Here is a 27,540-nt window from a genome sequence, read left to right as displayed (position 1 = left end):
CCTCTGTCTGATAGCCAACCTTGGCAGCTCCTCTCACTGCACTAACAAAAAAAAAAGAGGAAAAGACAAGGTGTGGCAAAACCTACATCAAAGTTTTTCTGAATTTTTAAAACTTTTTTTTTAAATTTTATTTTTATTCCGTCGTTACCACATTTACAAGCCATTTCTAGCGCACACTCAGGAACCACACTGCACCCCTACACAAAGAGCCCCAGAACAGTGGGTGACCGGAGCCCGCTCGGCAGGAGGAGGTGCCTGGGCAGATTAACCCGCGGGCCGCGGGGTAGGCTGGGCTCGGCCGCTCAGCCCGACCTCCGGGCGAGGGCGGCCGGCAACAGGCCCGGCCCCGCCGGCGCGGGAGGAAACGCCCCTTCCTCCCCTCCCCTGCCCTGCCGTGGGGTCCGCCCGCTGCCAGGGGCTGCCAGGGAGCGGTAATTGCCGCCCCGGCCTTGCACAACCCGCTCCCGGCGCGGCCCGTGCCGGCGGCGCGGGGCCGGGCGGCACCGCCCCCTCCCGGCATCCCTCGCTCGGCTGCTGGGCTCGGCTGCGCTCGGTCGGCGGCTCCGCGCTGCTCTCGCCATGGCCGCCTATAGCAAGTTCCTCACAGCGCGGCACTCCGCCATCGCCGGGGCCGCCGCCGCCTGCGCGCTGCTCTGCCTGCTCAGCAAGCGGCGGGCGGCCGCGCAGCACGGGTGAGCGCGGGGCCGGGCCGGGCCGCGGGGCGGGAGGGGCCGGGCGAGCCGCGGGGCCGGCGCCGGGAGGCCGAGGCAGCGGGAGCAGTGGTCGCCCTCACGGCCCTGGCCCGGCGGAGGGGCAGCCGCGCCCCTGTGCCACACACAGGGCGCTGCCACCGCTGCCATCGCTGCCATCTGCCCGGGAGGCGGCTCCTGGGCACAGGGACAGCCTGCTTCTCCCCACGCCTTCCCCGGCTGAGGTCCGTGCTCCTCTAGCGAGCATCCTACCACCGCCGCCTTGTTACCCAAATTATGTTGGGTTTTTCTATTTTCCGGACTAGGAATGAGTATTGACACTTCTGGGGATGACTGTGTCTGCATAGGCAGTTAATTGACCCAGCTGTTGTTTGGATGCTGCTGTGTGACAATAAGATACACGGGCAGCGATTTCAAAGGGGCCGAATGTGGTGATGTTCTCTGTGAGGTTGCCTTACAGGTATATTGTTCTAGGGTTGTAAGGCATTCGTTAATGCCTTACAAAGCACTGGTATTGCAAAGTATGGCAGACGAAGAATGTATCGCAGGCTCAGCCCTTTCACGGTTTTACTGTATTTGAGATTGTAAGTTGTTAACTATATGCTTAAGACCTGATGTGTTGCGATATTACAATGCCTACAGGTGTCTTGTAAGCACTACCAAATACTGAGATAGACTTACTCAACAGACTTAAGTAATAACATACCTGAGATTAAGCAAGGATCCAGTTTTATTTTACCTAAGTCCACTCATGCACAGTATCTGTTGGAGTTTAATGAAGTTAGGTAACTGTCACACAACATGGCAGACATTGATACCTCGCTGACAAGTCATGCATTTGCTACCTTCCATTGTTTCTTGCATGAGAGTTAAAATCCTGAGCTATGGCTGCGAGTTACTCTTCTATCAGACTCATAGGGAGGAGTGATTTTTTTCAAATATCTCTGCCTAAGTTAGTCAAATTCCACTTTCAAAAAGCAGAAAAGCTGTATGGAAGGGCACAAAAATGATGAGCTCAGATTTTCATGCCTAGTATAGTGGTGGTTGTAAGAAATACTGGGCCATGCAGATGTTCCAGAAGCAGTTATGTGTTAAGTCAGACCAAGAGTATTCTTTTAAAGTGAATCTCAGTTGTCCACACTTACCTTGGTTTGCCTTCACTGAGGAATGATCTTGGAGCACACAAACCAGGTTACATTCAGATTGGAGCACATCTTCAAACATAGATGCAGGTCCAGTGTAGTTTTGAAGTGCATTTAATATTTTCCCACTGTTAGTAGCATTCATTTGATAGAAACAGGCTAGAACTTGTCCAGAGTAATCTCCCTATACCTGAAATAGATATTATGTGGGTCCTGTGCTGTCCCCATTCAGCTGTTTTGCTTTCATGTCTTAATGATGTTGATCTGCAGGACTTGACAATGGCAATGCATGCATTAGCTTGAGGGTCAGTGTATGGAAAGTGTCAGCCTAAATGCTGAAGACTCTTTGGAATGTTTCTTTCCTGTGTGGATCTTCAATTTTGCTAGGTATAGTGTTAAAAATCTGAGGTATTCAGATATATTAGGTGGACCAAACATTATTACAAGATTATTGGGAATTGGGAAAGGAGGATAACTTATGAATTACATTCCAGCAAATTCAACAGATGCATGAGCTTGTGAGAGCCTGACTTGATCTGTCCCTTCTGCTCTCTCTGTACTGCAGTCTTTCTGATACCTTGTCATTTACTTCTGTAATCTCTTTAGTCATTTTGCATTCTTGAATTTATTAGAAATGCAGTTGCTAAATTAAGTGCCATGCTTACAAACTTGATTTTTCACTTGTGTGTGTGTATTGTTTTACACTTTTGAGTCCCTCCACAGCTTAGGTCTTATTTACTGCTGCTACTGTATTGTGGCCATGGATTCCAAACTCAACATCCAGCATTCGGTTGTTTCAGTAATAGCTGTGCTGCTGCTTGAATGCTATTTTGAGGATGGTTTTTGCCCACTGGTCTTCGTTCTTTTCTCCATGTTTCCCTGTGAGGCAAACCTTGCCAGGAGCCTTACAGAATGCTACCTGTCAAGACTAGGCAGTAGGTAAGCTACATTGCCTGTATCACTGGGCTAGACAAAAGCATCTGGTTATTACCATTGCCTCATCCTCCTTTAGTCTCATTAGTTCATGTATCATTCATTTCTTCGTGTTTTGTTGCTGATGTAAATTAGAGAATACTTTTGAAAAGGATTGTCTTCCTGCCAAATCTTAACGTTTTCAGCATTCTTGTGCTGGTATATGATGCTGACATTTAGTAACAAGTGCACAACCTTTGAAATCTGCAGGGCCTAGTGTGTCCTTTAACATCTGTGTTTTATATCTCTGACTCTCTGGGAAGAGGAAGAAGTTGGGAAGGCATGGCTGTCCTAAATTTTTGTACTTATTCCTAGGGTGAAGAATTTCACATCTAGATAGTCTGGAAGAGGACTGGTAGTGTATCTGCTGCTTGAGGTTAACTGGCTAAAATCCGTGAGGTGATTTAGTTTTGTGTGTGTGAATTCCTTTGTTAACCTTGGTGTATAATGCCTGAAAATGTTGTGCCGTGTCAGTGTGAGGTGAATTTCAACTTCTTGAATTCTGGAAGGTGAAATTCTAGTTTTGAGCTTTGTAAGGGCAAAGGTAAATGTTGCAGACCTGAATATAACCAGCAGAATGCTGGGCTTAACATTCAGGTGAATCATTGAAGTGTTCTACTGCAACTTTACCTGCAAAACTTCTTCCTTCCTCACATAGTTTCAGAATACATTCTTGTACATACTTTGTGTTCAAAATAACATTTCATGTTTTCCTATTATTTCATGTATTTCTGGAGTACCTGCCATTTTTCTGTTTGATTTTTGTGTGCTTTTTAAAGTTTTGCTGGAATGTCAGCAACAGGCTTGCTGCTGATTAAACTTGGAAAGTAAAATAACATACAAATTGAGAAAAAGAAAATCATGTTTCAGCAAATCAGATGTGTTTGAATGTGTAACACGAAAGTTATGTGACAGGCCTGTCATGTTGTATGTGTTTGTTTTTATATAGAATAACCAGTTTATAGGCATGATAGCAGGAAGGAGAGGTAGCAACTTTAACCTACTTTTCTGCTGTCAAACAATAGGGGCAAAGTTCAGTACAACTCATATAAAGTAGTAATGTATGAATAATTAAGCTGTATGTGTTATGCCAACCTGCCTTACTAGGTCAAAGATCACTTAATTAGTACTGCCTGGATTAGTCACAGGTGTTTCCTGTAAGAGATATTACACTGCTCATTGATTTTGCAGAACTGAGAGGTGGTGTCACTTGCAATTTACAACACCTTGTTACTACAGGTTTCTGAAATCTTACGAAGTAGAGTGATGTAGAACTGTTTGTTTAACTTGTTAGTTTTCAATCTTACTTCCTTGGAGTAAAACATGGAGAAAAATACCTTGGTTCTTTTTCGAAGTTTCTCTTAAAAAGTCTGTTTCCTTACAAAAGCTTTGTGCCCTCTTGGAAGGGTAAAGTTGTGATATCTAAATGCAATTATGACTTCAATTGTAGTATTTGGGTTTTTTTAGAGTAATGAGAAGTTCTTTGAGAAACTACATTATCCTGGGTTTATAATGCAGAAAAAAAAGGTCTGTTTATTCTCTTTCCCTAATCTTGCTTCAAACAAGAAGTTACAGAATATTTGCTTAAGATTTGATTGCTTCAGAATTAAAACCTTAAGGGGTGTTACATAAAGGAGCTGGATATTTTTCATTACCCTTCTAATAAGAATTTTTCCTGAGTATCCATGTAGTTTAAAATAAAGTACTTACGCAAGTAGAGAATGAGCTTGGCTTACTTTCAAAAAGATCTTTAATTCATACAACTTTCTGCTGGATGGAGGGACTGAAAGAAGTAATAGAAGGTAGTACGGGTAAAGAGTTTGAAACTGCAAGGTTAGGGAAAGGGAATAAACAGTTTAGAGTAATAGGAAGGCATTTGTAGTGACAGGGAAGGTGACAAAATATTTTAGAATCTGCTCGTAGGGCCTTTCCTATCACCTAGCTGCATTCATTAAAATCCAAGCAGATGCTAAGACATGGACACAGTTTAATATAAACTGAACTTCTGAAACCCCTGTGATGGTATCCCACCTCTGGGGAAAAAATGAATAAAGCAGGAATAGTGCCTGGGGCCTTAGAGGTTAGGCAAGCCTGAAGTGAGGGGAAAGCTCATTGAGTGGAGGGATGTCAAGTTGCAGACAGTGTAAATCAAATAGGGTTTGCACAGTTCATCTTGGGTGACACTTAACCTGTGCTCCTGTCTGTCTCTGTGCTCCTCAGCCATTGTCTGCTGACAGAGTGGCAGCACGTGTCACTTGCTCAGTACATGTCCCTGCTTGTGTCCTCAGCTGCACAGCCTGTGAACGTACAGTGACAGTGTTGCAATCAGAGGTGACAGACACACGTCCAAATGCTCAGAGGTGCCTTCAAACATAAAATAGGAGTTTAGATATAGCAAGTGATAGTTGTAGCTTGAAACAGATGGTGCATTTTTATTCCATTTGAATGTATTTAGAATATTCTTGTCTCTTGTTAGTTTGTGTAATTTCTCTAGATTCTGAATGTCTTTGGGTGGGCTTTGGGGCTTTGCCAGTGTACTTCAAATGGAGGGACCTGTTCTAGTTGAGTCATGGCTGTTTGATAGGAAGGGTGAAATTACATTGCTGCAGATTAACAGACTGCTTTTGTGTATGTAAAAGCCTTAAAGGGAACCTGTGTTGCTTGAAGGAAAGGTGGCAGGTAACAAAAACAACTTTATGCTAACTACATTGGAGTAAATTTATCCAGATGTGAATGTGACTGTTCAGTCTTCTGCTTGCAGTAAGTGCACTAGCGTTGAGGGAAAAAAAAAAAAAAAAAGACAGGATTACTAGAAAATACACTGAAAATGCAGGCTTGTAGAAAAACCTGCCTGGGGCTCAGGAAACTGAATTCAGCTGGAGGGTATGGAGACAGGAGAAACCAGATGACTCAGCCCTAATCGTAGCATTTAGACTGCCTTTGTTTGGGGCCTGGCTAGCTAATTAGTGGTTTCTCTCTTAATTAAGTTGCATAAAATGCTTGCTGTCTAAGGCAAGATCTAATGTAAGTGTGTGTGACAGTGTATAAATTTTTTTAAAAAATATTTTTTAAATTTTTTAGGAAACTAGCTAGAAATCTTTTTCCACTGTTATCCATGAAGGAGATCTGCAGCAACAGCTCAGGCCCAAGCACAGCTTAAGACAAAATTAATAGTGCTGAGGTTTTTCTTATATTTAAGATATATTATTGAGATGCATTCTTCTACTGAAACTTAGAATTTCCTCTCCAACAGTTCTGCTTTGTCTTCTTCTCATAGGTTTGTAGAAACCTTTTGAGCTTTAGCAATGCAGAGCTCCTGTTTGCATTAACAGCTGTGACCTTCTGAGTCCCCTTCTTGCTTGCCTGAATACATTCATAAGTAGTTATTTTTGGTTATGCTGCAACTAGCCACCATATCTAGAGCCAAGAAAGTTCTGTTCTTGGTTTCTGTGTGTGCTCAGAGTGTACTGTGTAAATGGGCATTCTTTTGGACTGTGCCCAGGCTTCTATGTAGGGTTGCTGCCCTTGACCTGAAATAACTGTACTGTTGCTCTCTACCCCTCTGTGTGAGACATGCACTATGAAACTCTGCCTGCCAGTTAGCTACACCAGACTTTTCTCACTGTAGTTGTTATTTCTTCACACTGTTGCATTGCATCTTTAGCCATTTGAATTTTATTCTCTCTTTACAATGTCTTAGTGACTCCAAAACTAACCTGAAAACTGCACAAATAATCATGAACTATTGCAAAATTGTTTATTTTGTGGGATTTTTGGAAGCTGTGAAAACTGCACAGTGCCATTCCAACATGTAAGGTCTGCAGGATACAAAGGTTGCCTAGAGGTAACAACTCTTGGAAATGCTACACTAAATCCTAAACCAGATACTCTTTCTTTGCACTGTGTTGAGCAGATGCAAGTCATCCTAACTCCACAGAAGGAAGGTAGTATGATGTGAATGAAATTTGTAGGGTTTTTTTCAGTTAGGGACAGTGTAACACTTTAAAACCCTTAATCCCTCATAATGTGTCATTAAACAGCAAGTCTTGCTTATCACCCTCTTCACCTGCAATTCCCTGTTGTGCTGAGCTCAGTGTAGATTGCTTCCTCTGAACTTTGTTCTGGATGGAGACCAGTATTTCTAAAGACAGTAAACCTTTAACTTTTTCCTGTTTGCTAGGAAATACCACAGAACTAGTGTGCCTGAGACCTTTCAGTAAGAAGACTCAGGCCTCTTGAAGGCTTTTCACAGTTTCTCAAATCACTTTCTTCTTCAGTAGTGTTGAGAATGATTCTGTTCAAGTAACCAGTATTATTGCATGTTTCTTTAGAGGACTAGCCTCACTGGTATGTAAATAGAGTCACAAGTGCTCCGACCAATACTTATTTGGAGACTGGAATTGCATGATTTCTCCCTCCCTGCTGGGCTACCATACTGCCCTTGAAGCTGGATCAGCTGTCAGATGCCTGTACAAAGTCCCAAAACTCCATTAGTTTCTTTAAAGCATCTTGCTGGTATGGGCTGATCATGTTTCTCATTTTGTAGGAGAAAGGTGTTTTGTTGTATTGCCTCCTGCCTACTAAGTAATTACTTACTTCTCCTTAGAGAGTTGCTATTCAGTTACCATGCACATATGAATGACAAGTTTGGTGTAGTTGTGTCATCCCAGGTACTGCTGATGCCTTTCTTTGCTTTTTATATCTGTGTTTGCTGTAAAAGCCCTGTGCATTTAAATAATGGGTAGCAGGCTACTTCTGAAATGCTGCTTTTCCTGAAACTTCTTCAGGGGATGTGTGTTCCATTATAACTCTAGACTCTTTATGGTCTTAAGAAATTTTACACATTGAATTGATTGCTTTGACTGCTTTGTGGAGGGCTTTGTGCAGTTAGATCTTGAAAATATATGGTGACAAGTTCCACTGTTTTTGATTCACTGTTAGAAATGTTTTACTACTGTATTTTTTCCTATTTTTTTCTATATGTTTTCTGGATAACCCTTTTCAAAAACCTTTTCATTGTCATCCCCCCTTGTCTGTGAGGGCACGAAGGAGCAATGGCTCTGTACCAGGGGAGTTACTTGCAATGGAGAACTTTGCCAGCATATGGCACTTACCTTCCTCCACCACTGAGCCTTGTGATGCTCCAGCATTATGTAAATGAGAGGTCTGGAATAATGGAGAGCTTGAATCTATTCCAAGTGTTAGAGCTCTCTGCTGCAACCAGATAGTCTTGCTGTATTCTTGCTGACTAATTGAGAATGTTATTTAGTCTTTAAATTCATTGAGAATGCAACCACCATTCTCACAAAAAAGTTTTACAGTAGTACAATGGAGTCAGGAGTAGTGCCAATAGGTATTGGACTGGAAAGGTTTTATTCCAGGCAGAACTATGGCAGAGTCTTTATTTGCAAATAAAATGAGAGCTATGTAGACACATTTAATATTTTTTTTTCTTCTAGACTTCATATGTAAGATTGTTTCCATACTTTTTGAAGTATTAGTCTTGTTTTGAGTTTGCACGAATTTTTTACAAAAAAGAGAACAGAACACTGTTAAAGCTCTTTTTTTATTAGATTTTAAATTTACAAATGCTTCATTTTTATCTTAAACTTTATAACTATAAATGCTAATTAAATGTGAGTTTATTATTAAATGTAAGATCTTGATTTCTGAACAATCCTCCTTTCTCTTTAATGGATAATCAGTTTCAGCTCAGTCAGTAATTTCGGCTGCTCAGTTTCTCTCAACAGCTACTGTAGGAAAAATATATCAATAAGTACATCAAAGATATTCAACTAACTGACAGAATAATTCTGGGCCTTATCTACCTAACAGATTACTCTATTAATATATTCGCTTCTGACCCTTTTAAAGCTGAAATAGTTGTGTATTATGAGTGTTGTGACTTCAAACACTGGCAGAACTTGAAGCAGTAAAGCTTATAGGAATCATTACAGCATATATGGAAGAGCAGCATGCTTTCATCTTACATTATAGCAAGTCATGAATCATCTAGAGAAATAACCACATAGTTTGATCACTACTTATTCATGCTTAAGAATACAACTTTCCTCCTACTGCCAAACCAAATGTTATTGGACTGATCCATATTCAAGTATTGTAAAATTAGAAGATGGATTGAGAAGTTTCTTGTACCAGAAGTACATTGCTCTTGCATCACCAGGATGTAGTCTCCAACTAGATTGTTTCTTAGACTTTACACCCTGTTACCATTTCCACAGATTTACTGCCCTCACAACCTGATTAAATGTTATATCTCTTCTGAACTTTTATTTTTTCTGCCCCAGTCTGGCCCCTGCTGCCCTTCATATTCATTCTTTGTTTTGTCTTTTACACAAGTAGTCTTACAAGATTTTTATCTTCTCTCAGACTTCCGTCTCTGTTACCTCTAATTAAATTCTTGCTCAACTGGTGGATCTCCCTTCTTGCTTTCATGGTCTCCTCCTTCCCTCCTCCTTCTTTTCTCATGTTCCTCTGCTACCTTGCCTCTGTCTTTCATAGTAATTAAGTTATTTCTTGTTATTGGTCAGTGACATTCATGACATTCATGATCTTTTTAATCATCATAAATTAAAATAGGCACAGTTTCATCCTAGATATTTTCTTGGCAGAGCTCTAAAACACAAGTGTGAAATGGTGCTGTTGATGAAGTTGTGGGATAGCTGGTTGTGTGGCAGTCTGCTCCTGTTTTGGTATTGTAGACCAAAGGAGTTTCTGCTTTCTTGTAGTGCCCTAGGTTTTGCCTTGAAAGTGTTGTAGTTTTAAGGCAGCCTGCTCTCAGTGTTACAATATCATGGTTAAGAAAGTTGTGGTTTAATATAGTTGGTGGCTTCTTCTAAACTACATAAATTCTCCAAACAGCTTCATGTGCTTGTCTGATGCTTGAGTGCTCCAAAAAGAAGAAAGACAAACTAGAATTGCTTTACTGTTCGCTTTTCTTTCTTAAAAGTAGAGGCAAAAGAATAGTGTTGTGCTTTTGAATGTTTGTTTAACACCAGTTGATAAATATTTTTCTACTAACTGTTCTGTTAAATGCAGAGGAAGGAAAATAGACTAAAAATTAACTCCCCTTTAAATGGACATCTTTGTAGGAACTTGATTCGCAGGAGCTGGCTTTTTTTCCCCTGTAGCACATGTTTATGAACAAATAATCTCTCTCTGTAGTAAATGTGCTATTTTTGAAGTCAAATGCAATGCAAAACAAATCTGGTTAGCTTATGTAGATAGTGTGAAACATCAAAGTTGGCTTGCTTGGATTGCTGGATCTGCATTCTTGTAGTTTTCATTTGTGGTCACTGGAACCATGTAGCCATGCTTGTAAAGTATGTGTGAGAAACAGAAAAGCCCTTGGAGTTCATGATACAGAGCCAAGGTAAAGCAGAACTTGGAGATGAAAGGGTGAGACCTGGTTTTCCTGGTTGCTGGAATGAGTAGGGTTTCACTGGCATTACATATGCTGGATAAAAGCAGCATTTAGGTTTGACAGGAGGTAACCCTGCTGTATTGCCCTGAAAGAAATAGGTAGCAACATAATCCCAAGATTTCCTCTCTGTCTTTTATGTGTAGAGATCAAGACAAAGAAAAGTATGTTAATGACAAATAAATACTTTTTTCTTTTCTCTGCAGTAAAAGAAGTGGAAAAGCTTTGCAGAATATTGAGGTAATTCTTCATGTCAAATATTCTTTAATAATTTTAAATAAACCGGATTTTTTAAAACTTTTAAGTCCTATCACTGTAGTTTAATCTTGGCTACTGTGCAAATACAGTTTGAATGATACTTTCAGATTTGCATTGGTGAAACAAATGGAAGAATCAGGTTAATCACAAGAGGCAGAAGTTTGATTCCATAATGATGGATTCTTGATGTGCACAATGTCCTTTTATCTCTTATTGCCCTATGAATTTGTAAGGAGCAGTGTTGTAAGATTTTCTGTATAGATAGAAACAAACAGCTGTTTAGATTTGTGTAGATTTGGTATAGCTTGTGTTTATTTTTTATGTAAAAGAAAAATGTATGGAACAAGATGTTAAGTCTCACAGTTTCTAAATTGAAACCACTTCGAACATCTGGTAGGAGGTTTGTCATTTCCCTGATCTTTTGTGTGTCTGTTAATTCAGTTATTTGAAAGGGATATACTAAATCCCTTTAAGCTAAGATTTTTGTTTCATAGTCAAATAAAATAGACCAAAAGACAGAGTTTGTGATTCTGGTGTTACAATGATATGAATAGATTCCATGTACTTTTATCTTTGCTGAAAACTTTAAAAAAAGGCTTACACTGGATAAATAGAAGGGTGTACGTTGTATTTTCTGAGACCCCCAACAAAGGGAGGAAATCATGACTATGACTCCATGTTCTTAGAAGGCTAATTTATTATTTTATGATACTATATTATATAAAAGAATACTGTACTAAAGAATACAGAAAGGATACAGCAGATGGCTAGAAGTACAGGTCTACTGGTACTGTACTATTGCAGTTTGTTTTGATAGCTCCCAATTCCTTATTTAACTTGTCTGAGCAAGTCTTAAGTTCGCAGGAAATATTGCAAATTCTGCAGAAGGAAGGTAGCTGTAAATGACTTGGATAGGGGAAATATCACACCAACAGTTCAATAATACAAAAAAAAAATCTCACTTTTCTTGTTTTGTTCTGTGTGCAGCAGAAAGAGGGAAAGAAGGAGCGAGCAATGGTGGACAGAGTGTTTATTGCACGAATATGTCGAATCCTGAAAATAATGGTCCCTAGAGCATTTTGCAAAGAGGTAAGCATTTCTTGCAGTAATAAATAATGAAATAAAGCTGGAGTCAAGTCTCTTTTGAAATTACATCAGAATTTAAACTGCATATACATTACTTAAATTGGACTAAATTGTGCTATGTATTTTAAAATAGCAATGTAATAGTATAAAAGTCTACATTATGCTCAGTTGTTATATCACTAAAGGTTCTGTTTTCAGTTACAAGATAGGCCATTTACTGTCAGCTGCTAACTGCTGTTGTAGCACAACTTTTAAAAGGGCATCTGGGTTTGTCTTGCACAGAGCAGTAGACTTCTGTGTGCAAAAGCTTCTTGCCTTTAAATAGGATGCAGTTCATTCATTATTTTGATTTAGTAACTTACAGCCAGGCCAACCTGTATTAGAAAATGAAGTTGTCAAAAGTTCTCTTCAGCATCATTTCAGGAAAGCCATGCAGTGTAGAAATCAGTGCCTCCATCTTTCTCAGGCTTTCCAGTGCACTTTTAAAGAAAAAAGATCCAAAGCATTAGTTGAGCTTGGAACTTAAGCAATGAACTGTAAGCACTTATACATCAGGCACAAGAGCAGTGAATTGTGATGTCCAGAATGTAGACCAGGGACCTTCAGCAGCCCAGCTACAAAAAGGAGTTGCATAGAAGGTAGAAGAATGGATGGAAATGCCTGTGAGAGTGCTCACAGAGCTAGGCTTTATCAGCTTCAAAAAATCATGGCTATTAGAAGAGGTTACGGATAATCCCAAAAAAACTCAAACCTTGCTCCCATATTTGAAAACAAGTTTACTGGAAGCTACAGGCTGGTCAGCCTCACCATATTCCTGGCAAGACTGTGAGCAAAACTTCCTGTAAGCTAACTCTGGCCACAGAAGGGAAAAAAAAGTGATTGCAAGCAACCTGGATTTACCAATGTCAGATCATGCCTTACTAACCTGATTGCTTTCAGTGATGAGAGAACTGGCTGTGTGGATAAGGGAAGAACAGAGGATATTGAATACATTGATATCAGGTCTCCCTTAATACCGTAACAGCCAAACTGAATTGGCTGGATGAGTGGACAGTGAAGTGCCTTAAAAACTGTCTGCACTGTCGGTCTAACTGGTGACTGGCTACTAGTGGCCCTGTTTTGAGTAGGGAGTTGAAGTAGATGATGTTCAGAGGTCTCTTGCAACCTTATGGCAGAAAGGTGTCTTAGAATTGCAGTCACTTTTTTATTCCTGCAATCCTCCATCTTATAATGTGTGTCCAGTATATGTATCAACCAAATACAGCTTTTTTAAAAGGCAAACTTTCACTGTAAAAATGTAGTCAGTACTTTATTTAAGGTACTGTATGCTAATGTATTTCCAGCAAAGTAAGTAAATATTACATTAGCTAGGGCAGCAGTACTTTTCTGTTAGATAGAGTTGGATGACTTACTGAAAAAATGGTGAATTTTAGCCATTATTTAACTGTTACATTTCTGTGGTTGTACCAGACAGGTTATTTGCTGCTTATTGCTGTGATGCTGGTAGCCCGAACTTACTGTGATATTTGGATGATTCAAAATGGAACAGTCATTGAAAGGTACCTATGCATTTGTTATTTTTAAACATTCTGTCATGTGTTTAACAGGGAAAGTTGTCTATCAGAATATATATTTGGACATTTTATAGCTTGCTTGTTTAAAACTGTTGGAAAACTGGTGTAGTTGCAATTTGGGGAGAGACCACTATATTTTGATAAATAAATTATTTTTGTTCATCAATAAAAATTAAAAATTAATATTTTTTAAACTATTTATTAAATATTCTTTTGGTAACATTTTGTACACTGAAGACTCTAAATCTTATGATCTGAATGTCCAAGAAGGTACTTCAGAATAGTGGGTTTATGTCTTAGACTTAGACATGTTGTGTGGCTATTAGGACTTTTATTTCTTCCCACTGAGCTGTTTGCCCTTTAGGTTGATAAAAACAATACTTTTGGTCTTAATATGTTAGAAAGTAGTTTTTAGACTTCTGATTATTCCTGCTGGTCTTGTTGCTAATTGAAGCAAGTCACATGTCTTGAACTGTGAATTCAAAATGATACTATGTTTGAGGAGAGACATTTGGTGCTTTGTAGAATGGAAGGACTGCTTTGTTTCTCTTGTGAGAATCTGTGAAAGCAGAGAAGGGAAAGGACTGGTATTCTGTGACCATGAATTTTTGAGGTCACTTAATGTGGGCAGTTACAGAGGAGCAGACAGGAGATAACTGCTCAGTCTGTGAGCGTGTCAGACTGGATCCTACAGCTGATGCTACAGGTTTCCATGATGATTTTGTTTTCTCTGTGTGGTCCCCTGAGAGTTTATCCACTTAAGACATGCAAGTTTATACTTTGTTGTTTCTCTTGTAACTGACTCTTAGCTGGTGGTCATTTACAGTGCTATCATTGGCCGCAGCAGAAAAGATTTCAAGAAATACTTGTTCAACTTCATTGCTGCAATGCCTGCTGTAAGTGCTTTTCTTGTGCTGACCTATTAGTAGAACATATTTTAAATGTAAATTAAGATTTTGAGGAAAAGGTCTCAAATGACTGTCATAAAACCTATGGAAATTAATTGTTTTACATACAGGTCTGTATGAAAACACATTTAATTTTCTGACTCCAGTATGGGGAGACTTTATCAGCATATTTCCTTATTGGTAGCAACTATTTTTTTAACAGCTATGTTCAGGTTTTCAGGTTAGTTTTGTGGATGACAATTTTGACTATACGTTTGGAATTCTTTTGGCATCATCGAAGATGAAGATTTCTTTTAGACTTTAATTTTTATATTTCTTACATTTTTCACAGATTTGTAATGCTTTCTTCCACACTTTAACTTTCCTTGAGTTTATTGACATCTCTGCTCTGCACTAGATAGAAATAATTGTTGCTATCTGGTTTGCAATAAATTTTAAAACTAGTTGACAGATTTAAGGCAGTGGTTGTAAAATGGTGGCTCTATTCTAGAGTTTATCAGAAGAGCTGAAAATATGTAATATGAATGTATTTTATCTTAAGTGGTGAGATCCACTGGGACCTGGAGACAGAAACCTAAGCAGTGGTCCTGTAGATTGGTCTGATTGGTCTTTGATATGTTTATGGCATTATTGACTTTAAGGGGAAAATTGATCTATTTTAAAGTGTTAACACAATTTATGCTGCAAATTGATGTAAGTATATTTGCTCTTGTTCGTTAAATATTATTGTCTCTTATTTTTAGATCTCTTTAGTAAATAACTTCCTGAAGTATGGTCTAAATGAACTGAAGCTCTGCTTCCGAGTAAGACTTACCAGATACCTCTATGAAGAATATCTTAAGTAAGTAACCTTGTCTACAGATTTTATAAGTCGATTCAAGGAATTTTAAATACTTAGTGAAAAGGTTGCAAAGTTGCAATTAACTTGCAGTTGAGGGTGAGTGGCTTATCCAGGCTGTATATGCCATAGATACAAAGACAGTAAAGTTGGCTTAACTGGGGGACAAAATGCACTGCATTGCTTCCATGATTGGGTCAGATTCCAAAGTACTTCAGGTGCCTTCAGATGGTGAAGACTGAATTGGGCGTATGAGCTTGAGCAGCTCCTTCTGGACTGAAACGTGGTTGTCAGATGGGCTGTAGTAGATTGTGTGAGGGTTTCCTAAGTTCAATAGCAGCACAGTATGAGCCTGAGCTTCAGCTCAGACATCCTGGAGCCTAAATGCCTAAACAATCCTGCATCATTTAATGTGGGTTTAGTCAGGTAAAAGCACAAGCTGCGTTGATTCCATACAGTAATTTAATGTTTGCCCTACTTAGCATCTCAGTTGTATGAAGCAAGGGTGTCCCAGTTATTTCAGATCCCAGGTAATGATTTTTTTTTCCTGCCTCTTAGCAATTGTTTTGTTTCAGAACTTATACATACTACAAAATGGGAAATCTGGACAACAGAATAGCCAATCCAGACCAACTCCTTACACAGGATGTGGAAAAATTCTGTAATAGTGTAGTGGACCTGTACTCAAACCTTAGCAAGGTAAGTCTTTTGAGAGAGAACTTTGAGTAGTAGCTGTAGGCATTTAGGATGGGAGTGTCAGCTCACAACAATTGCTTGGAGTATGGTACTAAAAAAATTGTTTATGATGCTGTAGTGTTTCATACTCTTTTTTGCTTTCATGACCAAAGCACTGCTGCGAGTTGTTATAATTTGTATTAAATTTTCTTTTAAAGAACATAGAGCATTCTTTTGCAGATGAGCAGTGATGACTTTGGTCTCTTAGGTAGATAGTTTTCAGAAGAAAAGCAATGGCTAGCTCTCAGTTACACATAAATATTTTTGTGTGTAGGGAGGTGTGGTTGAATAAGCTTTTCTCTGTTTCTGGTGTGAATTTTAAGGTGACTGGGTAGTGAATGAGAATGCTGTTGACATTTTTAGACTAAATTTTTTTGTCGCTATGTATTTCATGCAAGCTGCGTATAAGTAAACTACAATTTACTTCGTTCAAAACCTTCTGACTACAAAACCTGTAATTCAGCTGTTTTAGCTTTGCAAGGGAGGTTATAGAAGTTTGGAATATTCCTTCTATCAGGTACATAGCTAAATATATGACATTATCTTTTCATTCAGTATTTCTCATAATTACTTCAGTTAAAGTATTATGGGTTCTAGTCCATCTTTGATAAGTGAGCAGAGTGTCATTACAGACCTAAAATAGCAAAGTACTCTTTTCATATGGTATGTATTTATCTGAAGATCATGATGTTTTTATGTTCAATTCTAGAGCCAGTGTTTTCAGGAAAAAGTCATGTGGCTGAGAATCCTTTTGTCTTAGCTTTCAGTTTGTATAATAGACTAGCCAGTATTTTAGTACAGAGCTGTAACTGTTCTTGGGGTGGTACATGGCTTCTGAACAGTTTTATATTGGTTTTATGTTTGTCTTCTAAGCCTTTTTTCCTATGCTTCTTGCAGCCCTTCTTGGATATAGTTTTGTACATCTTCAAGCTAACAAGTGCCATAGGAGCACAGGTAAATAAAAGGAGTGGTTTTTTTAGAACTATGAGCACATTTTCCCTTCCATGATTATAGCCTGTACCTGTTTGGAATCTGAGGAAAACTCTAGGTGGTAGTTGTGGATTCCTACATTATTTGAAGGGCTATACTGAAAATAGGCATTTACACTTAATGTTTTGTGTGCTTTAGTGCCCTCTATTTTCAGGCAAGCAAAATAAAAAATCAGTATTTTCAGGCATTTGATCAACAATTTGAAGGACCAAGAAAGTTCTTTATTTTCTTCTAGTACTTATTTAGAAATCCTAGTTAGTACAACATCCTTTTAACTGTTTATGTCTTGCATGAATTGCATTTAAAGGTGAAAATAAGTTTTCTGTTTCTGTGCAGTTTCTATGAAGGGGAACCATTTCTTGCTTGAGCTGTAAGACTCAATAAGCTGAATAATTGCAGAATTAAGTCTTCAGATTAGTGAAATGATGCATTATCAAAAATGTTCAGGAGTTGAACATTTTTGATAATGCATGTGGGTCACATGGTGCAAGTTTTGTTGAGACAGACTTGCAGTAAGGCTTAACTGAACCTTGGTAACTGTCAGTCTCAGATGTCTTTGTTCTGCTCTCTGTAGTAGTTATTGTGTGCAGTTTATGCCAAATTCAGTTTATGCCATTCCATGCTTCAGTGGTATTTAATCATCTGTTCTTCATCTGTGAAAACTTAGGATCCAGGACTACTTGAGAGACCAGGAAACAGTGGACAGTGGGATTGAAATATTGACTGCTGTGTGACACTTCAGCAAATGTACAGGGAAAGAAGTAGGCAGAAAGGAGGGAGAAGAAATGGGAGGGTATCAGTAAATCATTAATGAAGTAATCTAGGACAGTAGGGGACAGGTCACACTCGGTGGTGATAAAAACCTGAATAGAAGGCTGGGGTGGGAAGGACATCTAGGGACAGAAAATTAATAAAGTAGTATCTACAACACGAAAGAAGGTGACATGATGGGAATTGTAAATGTAATTGACTTGGCAACATAGGCACATAGGAGGTGAGAACTAAGGGATTCATGCTTTCTGGGCACTTTGGATACAGATACTGTCATTTGAGACCACCTAAGCTTTTATTCTTTTTTGATTTTCACAGGGTCCAGCTAGCATGATGGCATACTTGATTATTTCAGGGTTCTTCCTTACACGTTTAAGGAGACCAGTTGGCAAGATGACTATAATAGAACAGAAGTATGAAGGGGAGTACAGATATATCAACTCACGGCTCATTACAAACAGGTATACACCTGCTTGGCTGCTAAGATACAAGTGACTGTACTGTGGGGTAAATGGAAGTTGTGTGTTAAAATATACTTGGGGAGTGTGATGTTATCAGGTCTGAGCCAAGTCTTTGCATCTTTATGTACTGTAAAGTAATTTGTATGTGCATTATATTCCATAGTCAAGACAGAGTGGGGTACAATAATTCTGTGTTCTTCTGCTGTGAAAAAGTACAAGCCCTTGTTTCATAAAGTGACTGAAAGTGCTATATTCCCATATTTTATGGCTTTTTCAAAGACTGTCTTTAACAAAATGAAGTTGCATTATTTTTATTTGTTTCTTTTTAGTGAGGAAATTGCTTTTTATAATGGGAACTTGAGAGAAAAACAGACTATTCACAAGACTTTCCGTAAGCTGGTAAGCCTCTTTTATTTCTTAAAACATTTTAAGCAAAACTTAATTGATTCTATTGTGATGATTCTTGACATGTGCTCATAAAAATTGACTTACAGTGGCTTGATCTTTTTGCTGCTACTTTCATTTGATTAAAAAATTAGCTGGTAGGCTATAAGCAGAACAGAACATTTCTGTCAGAATGGCCTTTCTCTTGCCACTTACCTCCTTGTCACCCACCACAATTACTCTTCTCACTATTTAGTTTCATGTGTAGGTTCTTTTGATCACAAATATAAGTCTTTGCCAGCATGGACTCTTGTCCAGTGCTTACCACACTTAGTGGCATGTTAATTTATCTGAGGTACAGAAAAATAATTGTTTGTAACCAAATGTCTAATAAAAGATAGTAAAACAGGTACTGGTAGAGTTTGAACTTCTTTCTTCTGTAACTTACCAGGTGGAACACTTGCATAATTTCATCCTGTTCCGGTTCTCTATGGGTTTCATTGATAATATCATTGCCAAATGTAAGTATGTCTCAAGTGCTAATGGATTCCTATAAACAACAAAACAAACTTTTTACATAAGAAATGTCTTTTTTCTTTCTGTTCAATTAATGTGCAGCTTAATATTTATTCTTAAACTGCAGACTTTGCCACTGTGGTTGGCTACCTGGTTGTTAGTCGTCCATTTTTGAACCTGTCTGATCCCCGTCACCAGAATAGCACTCATGCTGAACTTTTGGAGGTAAATAGACCAGAATTAAAACAACATCTACATTTTAAATTTTGTTAGTCCATGTTAAGAAACTTTCTTCTACTCTAGGATTACTACCAAAGTGGAAGAATGCTGCTGAGAATGTCTCAAGCTTTGGGCAGAATAGTCCTAGCAGGCCGTGAAATGACAAGATTGGCTGGGTAAGCTTAATAGTAAGAATCTTTCTCATCTCAATTTCAGAAACTGATTGTAGAATTAAAATAAGCTTATGTGCTTTGTTCCTTGCAGCGTGCTAAAAATTCAGCAATTAAAAACATTTTATGCTGAAAACACTTCTGAAGATGTGCTATTATGTCCACTAGAAATTTCACATCTTGATAGTACTAGCATGCAGTTTGAATGTATGGTTGAAACCTTGTCAAGTGCTCTTAAGTCAATTATGTATTGATTATTTGCCAAAAATTTTTTTTTACACTGTAAGAAGTAAAATTTGGCTATTACAGAAAAAGGAAAAGGAGCTTTTAAAATATGGTGCATATTAGACAACCTGGTGCAACTCTAAAATGTAAACATTCTGCTTCTGTGCTGGGTTGAATAACTTTGTCATTTTAGCAGTTTGACAGAGTGCTTATTAGACCTTCTGTGGATTTTTTTTTTCTTTTTTTAAGTTTCACAGCTCGAATCACGGAATTAATGCAGGTTCTGAAGGACTTGAACAGTGGCAAATATCAGCGTACAATGATATCACAAGAAAAAGGTAGATGTGCTGTAATATTCAATATGTCATTTCTTTGTAGCATTTCAGTCACTAATACATTTTTCTTTATTTAAGATGGAGATAAAAAGCAGCCTTTGTCTTTGATACCTGGATCTGGAGAAATTATCAACAGTGATAACCTTATCAAGTATGTTTGTGAAGTTTCCTCAGGTTCAATAGTTCAGTATTTTTAAAGTAGACGTTTTTAAAGTCTTTCTCTCTGCGACCATTAATAGAGGGCTGAATGCCTGTTATTACAATTTGCAGTTCCTGTTGAACTTTATTTATTAGTAATCCCACCTCAGCATTTCTGTTCTGTAAGCCAATTCTTGTCCTCTCATATTAGCAGAATACATATTCTACTCTCTGAACTCGGGGTTTTTGGTAACATTCCTACTGTCCTTTAGAATAAGACTTCTCAGACCATTTTGTTTCCTCTTAGAAATATATTAGTTATGGATTTTATTCTATTATATTATGCAAACAGGCAAGGGGGAGGTGAGGAGAGAAGTCATTCATTGGATGTTGTAGAACTAGTGAGATACACTTCACTACTAGGTTTAAAATGCCATGCATCCTTAAATGTAGGTTTATATCCACAAGATGGTCTCCTGTTTTGGAGACCAAAGGCTTAGAAGGATTCAAAAAACAAATACAGGAGATAAAACCAAGCCTGTAGATGTAGATGTTTAAAAGCTAGAGTTTCAAGAACTTCCCTAGCTGTTCATAGCTGGAAACTGGGAGAGTGAATGAAGTACTGGTGAGGTGTTTCCCAGTGCCTTAAATCTCTCAAGTAAACATGCAGTATTAGCTTCTTTTAGACAACTGTTGTTTTTTTCTTTTTTAACTTTGCAATACATACAGGTTTGATCATGTTCCATTGGTGACACCTAATGGAGATGTTTTGATTGAAGACCTTAACTTTGAGGTAAGTTTTTTAGTATCGTAGGAAACAATATTAATATAAAATTTTCAAGGGAAGACGATAGCTTCGAAGGTCATCCTGTTTATAAGAAAAGTACAAACAAATTGTCATGTTAGTTTAAAAAAAAGGCAATAAGCTATTTTACCCAAAAAAGGTTTTATTGTTACAAGTTCATTTTCTTCCAGCTGCAGTTGCTGCTAAACCAATTGGGGAAAAAACCTAGTTTTTGCTGGAAATTGCTCATTGTAATGTCAGAAAGTTGTGAACAAGCATATGATAATACCAGATTGTCCTATTGATTGTAGAAACTTTCAGCAATACTTTTTCACTACCCTTTTATGTGTTGGCTTTGCAATTTTAGGTTCGATCTGGTGCAAATGTGCTGATTTGTGGGCCAAATGGGTGTGGGAAGAGCTCCCTGTTCCGTGTTCTTGGTGAGGTAAGGGAACTTTATAAAACAAACAGGGGAGAATCCAGGGCATGGTTATAATTGGACTTTTTTGTCACATTTTAATCTTTCTCCCTTTGCAGTTGTGGCCGTTGTTTGGTGGGCGTTTAACAAAACCTGTAAGAGGAAAGTTGTTCTATGTTCCTCAGGTGAGACCAAGTACTTTACTCGACAGTAATGTTCTCTGTACTTTGACTATGTTTGGAAATATTTGACGTATCTTTTTGGTTCTAATTGTATCTCAGAGACCATACATGACTCTTGGAACGCTCAGAGATCAAGTTATATATCCAGATACTTTGGAAGATCAGAAAAAGAAAGGGATTTCTGACCAGGTAATGATAATTAGTTCATTAACCCTTTGTCTTGCTCAGGATGAGTAATGCTTCCAATTCAGAAATACTGAAACTGCTATGAAAAGCACTGCATTTAATAGGACTTTAATATTTACCAGGGTTGATAATGTTATGGTATAATCCTTTATAGCTTTTTCAACCACTTGTCTTTTAAGTTCACGTAAGCTTTATTTGTCATTTGTGTTTCCATAAAAGGTGCTGAAGGAGTACTTGGATAATGTTCAGCTGGGTCCAATCTTGGAACGTGAAGGAGGCTGGGATAGTGTTCAGGACTGGATGGATGTACTCAGCGGGGGAGAAAAACAGAGAATGGCAGTATGTCTCAAAAGCATAAATGCTTAACAAATGCAGAACATAAGTAAAAAATGAAATGTGAACTGTAAGCTATTTTTATTTATTGAATATTAGTATTTGAGTTAGAAGAAACCTCCAAAATGTGAAATACCTAAATACTGAGGGAACAACTGGAAATAGTGGCGTTTGTACTCAAAATTTAAAAGGAAATACTGGCTTTTGAACATTGTCTTGAATAAAAAAAGTTTGAGATAATGTACAACTTCTGGATTTTCAGGTTTCAGTGGGTAGCAACTTAATTCCCTTTCCATAGTAGATTTTTGGATACTAATTCTTAGTTTAACTTCTAACACTGCACCATTGCCTGTAGTTCTGTATCTACAGTATCCTTTTTTTTTTTTTGGCTTGCATTCCAGATGGCAAGGCTGTTCTATCATAAGCCCCAGTTTGCAATTCTGGATGAGTGCACAAGTGCTGTTAGTGTGGATGTAGAGGACTACATTTACAGCCACTGCCGAAAGGTGAGAGCTCTTTGTTTCTGAAATTATATCTCTGTACATTAACAAGAAACCTAAAACGGTACAAGGTTCACTCCTCCTTATGCCTAGCGCAGAATAAAATTTAAAAAAAATCTGGAGAAAAGCTTAGAGAGGCATACAACTTTATGCATGCTAGAATTCAGTAATCACTTTGTAGTCCCAGGATAATTTAGATGTACGTATAGCCTCTATGATATACACAGAACTCTTACTAACTGCTAAGTACCCTTACTTTTCCAGATAGAGTCTTAGAATGTCAAGTAGCACCAAATAACCTAAAATTGTAGCATGCTTTCTTGTTCAAAAGGCTTCTTTTGGCCAGGGCAACAGAAGTGAAAGGTTGGAAGTTCACATTTCCATCTATTTTGAGATATGAAAAGCCAAGCACTCTAGGAAGATATGATGATAGAGCTTTGTGTTTCCTTGTCGTCTTAAACTCACCATTTTAGATTCTCTGTAGTGCCATGTGAAATCAATAAGATTCAATTTCACACCCTAGTCTGGGAAAGAAAGGGCTTGAAATGACCTTAGTTATTGAGTAGCAGTATTCCAGAATGATAAAGGAGCAAAGCTGTGCAGCCACTGAAATATGTTCTTCAAACTGAAGGACCCCTCTGCAGTAGTGAGTGGACAGGTGAGGACTCTGCAGGAGAAGGAGCATTACTTCATGAACTTGTTTTACTACATTGGTATCAATACCCTTACAATTTTTAAAGCCTATTTTCCATATGCTTCTTAATCTATAAACATGAACATTCATTTGTGCTTGCCAAGTGGCTAGTGCATGTTGCTGAAAAAATAGAATTCCTGGGTGGACTGTCCTTACAAAAAGAACAAATGTCATCTTGCTTTATCATCAGAGTCATTTTGTCCTTGCTCCTACTGTTGGGGATAAATAGTTGGCTAAGTTGAAAGGAAACAAAGGAAGGTTATTCACTTTAAATTGTCACTCAAAGTGTGTAATTGATTACTGCTTTTGTGGCTTTGGAATTTTTTTTTGTTGTGAAAATTCCTTTATTGCCAGCTTTATTGTTTTACCTGCTTCCTGACTTGCCTCTTTTACTCACTTAAAGACTTGTCAAACATAGAATTAGGAGCAAAAAAATAGTGAAATCAATTAAAAATTATAAATCCCTCCTGATAGCTTTTATTACAAGATTTTGCGGGGGGCGGGAAGCAATCAATGTATAGTGTTAATAATAGTCTGGAAGTTTGTGGTTTTGAATTTAAGATCTTCTGATACAATACTGAAAAATTAATAACGCTTTAACCATGAAAATAATGAACTGTTTGGTGGGTATTTTTGTCATATAGGTTGGCATCACTCTCTTCACTGTTTCCCACAGGAAGTCACTCTGGAAACATCATGATGTATGTAATCTTAGCTTTATTAAGACTATTTCTGGGTTTTATTGACTGACTGTAGGAAATTGACTTGGTGATTCGAGGTTTTATCATTTTACATCCTAATAGGTTGTGTTCTCTTTGGGTTTTTATGAGGTTTGACTTTTCATAATCTCATTTTACTCTTTGAAATTTTCTTATGCTTTTAGTTATGAAAGAATGCTATCCATAAATTTTAAATGTATCTATAAAATATGAGAGGCTTGCTTAAGACTGATTTCATAGACTCAAAAAAATCCTTGAACTAGAATTCAGTAAACAGCATGGATTCTTTTGCTTTCATTATATCTAATATATTTATGCTTTAAGAAAAGTCTCTAAGACATGGACTTTTTTATTGCAAACTAAGATTTTACTGTTCTTTTTATGCAGACAGACTGTACCTGTGGATAAAAATACTGAATTCATACATGGGGATGAATCTGTGCCCCACAAAACCCAAGAGAGCAGTGTTAAGTTAAGATATGGCTGTTAGCAGACTGATGTATGATATGCAGAAATACAGTTTAACATTTTTACAGAGGCAGGTGAATTTAATGACATGTGAGGTGAGAGCAGCTTACCCTCTGAGTTTAAGTTTATCCTCTAAAACTTTTTAAACATTTTTGAAGTTTTTAAAATATTATCTTTAAAAAATAATATTTTAAAATTTTATTTATATATATTATATATTTAAAATATATATTTTAAAATTATACTTAAAATATAATTTATTTTGGTCTTTATAGAGCTGGTAATTTTTAGTTAATAACATATGTTGTTTTTTTTCAGTTCTACTTGCATATGGATGGCCGAGGAAACTATGAGTTCAAGAAAATAACTGAAGACACAGTTGAATTTGGATCTTAAAGTCATGAACTGAACTGCTAGAAATTGATCATTACAAGAAATGTGTAGAATGTCAGACAATGTACCATAAAATTACTCAGCTTGTTAAGCATTTACTATTATGTAGGATATTGCTAATTGTGTATATGTTGGTGTAATTATTGATACGTACTAAGAATGTCCTTATTCTTGTGGTTTAAAAACCTGCCTAAATTAAATTGGGCTTAAATTAGTGTAACCTGATTCATCCTGGGATGCAAACCATTTGAAATCGGCTGATTTGACTTTTGTAGACCTTCTTTCCCTTTGGTGAAAAGCCCTGTTAAAATTAGGGCTGCTACCTCTCTTGTTCCTGCAAAGCAGTCTTGGATTTTTGCTCTGTTCTATGCATGTTTCAGAGAGATCTCGCACGGTGCAGGACGTTGTCCCATCTTCAGATCTGTGCCCTGTTCAATGAAAGAGCCTTTTCCTTGTCCAAGCCTTGTGATGTAGCCAATGTGCCCTTGCTGAAAAAGGATGAACTGAAACTAAAAGACAAAACAAATTCCTTCTGGTGTTTAAAAAAAATTACAATTGTTCTTTGCTGGGATTTGGATTTACCTTTACCATCTGTCTGTCCATGCAGTTCTATCTGCAGCTCGGCTCCCATTCTCTCCCAGTTTAGCAAAAGCTTCCTCCGTCTTCCAGCCCAGCTGTCCTTTTTCTGTCCAAGAAATATTGTGGTAATGAAGCATTGAGAGGAGGTTGAGGGAGGAAAGGACTGACCCACAAGAAAAAACGGGAGGGAAAGAAAAGTGATGATCCTTGTATCAAAGCTTGTGAATGTTTTTAGCTCTGAAGAAGTTAATGACTCCCACAAGAAGGAACAGAGAAAAGAGTGTGGGTCCAGGCATGTGTTAAATCAGTAAAAGTTATAATGAGCTCAAAAATGTTAATCTGTGAAATAGCAGACAGTTGTGCTGTGTTCAGTCCTGGAATACAGCGGTTACTTTTTCCAAGTTCCTCCTTTTCTCCCTCTTCAAAAAAATTTGATGATCCTATAGTTTTAGCTGCCCTTCATGTCTGAATTTGAAAGCAAGTGATAATGGTACTCTCGGTTTGGTCTTCTGGACTGTGAAGCCCGAAACAACGCTTTCATTCTTCATGTTTATTCTCTGACTGTCATGATGTTTCTTGATTTCTGTTACAAATTATTTACTAGTGATTTTCTGTGTTTTGTAAGGATTTCCAGTCCTTGCTGGTTTTCTTGTTCCAGCTTCCAAATCCCCTCAAAGGAACCAAATTATTACAATATTTTATTGTAGTTGTTTTTTCCATACAAGTGATTACTGTGCTTGTCATTTGACTTTGACAAGCATAAATGCAGCAAGGTTTTTTTTTGTGATCAGGGAATAGGAAGGTGTAATTCAAACTGAATTGCTGTTTAGGCTTTAAAACAAAAAAAATTACAATACCTGTTGTACAGTGAAGGTCTAGTAGTTTTTTAGTGTTCCATGTAAGATATAATATAGGAATGCACTACATGAAGGCATGCATAAAATATGCAATACATCTGTACTTTGTGCATCTTCTATCGAGGGTTTAGATTTAAAAAAGCCCCTACTTTTTATAAAATTAATATGTACTTGGATGCACTGCTGTTTGTTAATTTTTACCCAGTTTAATTAGGAAATTTATTTCATGTTGAAATTGCTACCTGTTAATATTTTTCCTTTTATCATAGTTCTTGCCCCTACCTGTCAGTATTCTTTCCAAGTACTCAAATGCAGACAGCTGTCATGGTACAAGAATCTAGTGACCACAGTGGAATCTGAGTATAACGCATCAATCAAGGTCATAAAAGCTTCTCTCTCAAGTACAGCATATTCCAGAGAATAAAGTACCATAATAATTTTTGTGCTTGTTTTACAGGAAGGCAGATAGGTGCCTGATTTCACTAATCTCTTGGTTCTGTTCATTCAGGTTCTCACATCAGCCATAACGTAGCAGGAAGCAGCATGCTGTGTGTGAGGTTGTAGTCTTTTTCAAAGTGTAACTATGGAAATAGGGATGACAGGTTGGTATGGGATGGTTTTTTGGTTTGGGGTTTTTTTTTGTCAAAGTTCTCAGCACAAATGCAACTTCTTCTCTTGGAAGGGATGTTTTAGTAGCCTTTTAGAGAGACAAAGAAAAAATTCTCTAAACTGAGAAAATTGCTATGATCTTTGTGATTAGGGCAGTCTTGCAGTGGAGTAGCGAACTTGGGATACTTTAATGTGTTTTTAATGCTAACAAGTAAAACCATACACAGCACACTTACATTGCCCCCAGCAGCCAATCCCAATTGTACTTTACAATTTTACTGGATGTAACAGAGTTTTGTGTAATCTTGTATTAATTTTTAAAACTAATAACAAGCAAACAAAAAAATCCATCTTCAAAACCAAGGAGGAATACGTTTGCCTTTAGATGCTATGAAGTTTGTTGAAACTGAGTATGCTGGTATCTCCTTAGGGCCAGGACTTGGTGTTTCTAAATATACTGGAAGGGAAAAAATATTCTGTGCTTGATTGTAAGGGAGGCTTATAAAGAAAATATTAAAAAAAATAATATTTTAGAATTATATTCTTGAAAGGCGTTACATTAAAGTGTTTGAGATAGACTTGATCTAATGAGAGATTGTAAAAAAAAAAATCTAATGGAAATGATGCAAGTCTCAGTTCTGTTGCAGAATTGCACTGTGATACTGTACATTAGTTATGTTTCTTTAATAGCACAAGTTGGAAGTTCATGAAGTGGAATTCTGAACTACCTTAATAGACACCACACTGATGAACACTTTCAGTCTCAAATTGCTGGTGCTTTGAAGATGGTACTGGAAATAGTCAGATGGCTGCATTTCAACGGTGGGAAACATTCCTGTGTGTAAATACTGTAAAGTGGTTTGGAGGGGGAAACAGCGCTATGTAAATGTAAGACATTAAGTGCCTCTGAAATAATAATAATAAAAAAACTAAAGATAAAATATA

General features: G+C 37.7%; 1 protein-coding gene across 4 annotated transcripts; it reads left to right on the top strand.

The window, feature by feature from the left end:
• Positions 1-448: 448 nt before the first annotated feature.
• Positions 449-27,540, top strand: ABCD3 (ATP binding cassette subfamily D member 3). 4 transcript variants are annotated; one of them, XM_071436238.1, is made up of 24 exons: positions 560-692; positions 2,653-2,791; positions 10,472-10,505; positions 11,514-11,612; positions 13,080-13,168; positions 14,010-14,079; positions 14,835-14,932; positions 15,505-15,628; positions 16,562-16,618; positions 17,744-17,886; positions 18,216-18,285; positions 18,722-18,791; positions 18,914-19,011; positions 19,090-19,181; positions 19,650-19,738; positions 19,814-19,886; positions 20,603-20,666; positions 21,025-21,102; positions 21,195-21,260; positions 21,357-21,446; positions 21,663-21,782; positions 22,178-22,282; positions 23,615-23,671; positions 24,476-27,540. In XM_071436238.1, exons 2-24 carry the CDS (start codon positions 2,724-2,726, stop codon positions 24,551-24,553), a joined length of 1,932 nt encoding a protein of 643 aa, XP_071292339.1. In that variant the 5' UTR covers positions 560-692; positions 2,653-2,723; the 3' UTR covers positions 24,554-27,540. The 4 variants fall into 4 exon arrangements, with proteins under 4 accessions (XP_071292338.1, XP_071292336.1, XP_071292339.1 ...); XM_071436239.1 differs by lacking the exon at positions 560-692 and adding an exon at positions 3,140-3,223 and having other exon boundaries at positions 2,661-2,791; positions 11,511-11,612; XM_071436237.1 differs by lacking the exon at positions 2,653-2,791 and having other exon boundaries at positions 449-692.

This window comes from Agelaius tricolor, unplaced genomic scaffold (genome assembly GCF_023055355.1).
Source record: "Agelaius tricolor isolate 1412-34295 unplaced genomic scaffold, bAgeTri1.0.p SCAF_11, whole genome shotgun sequence".
Taxonomy (NCBI): Eukaryota; Metazoa; Chordata; class Aves; order Passeriformes; family Icteridae; genus Agelaius; species Agelaius tricolor.
This window is presented reverse-complemented; position numbering and strand designations above follow the sequence as displayed.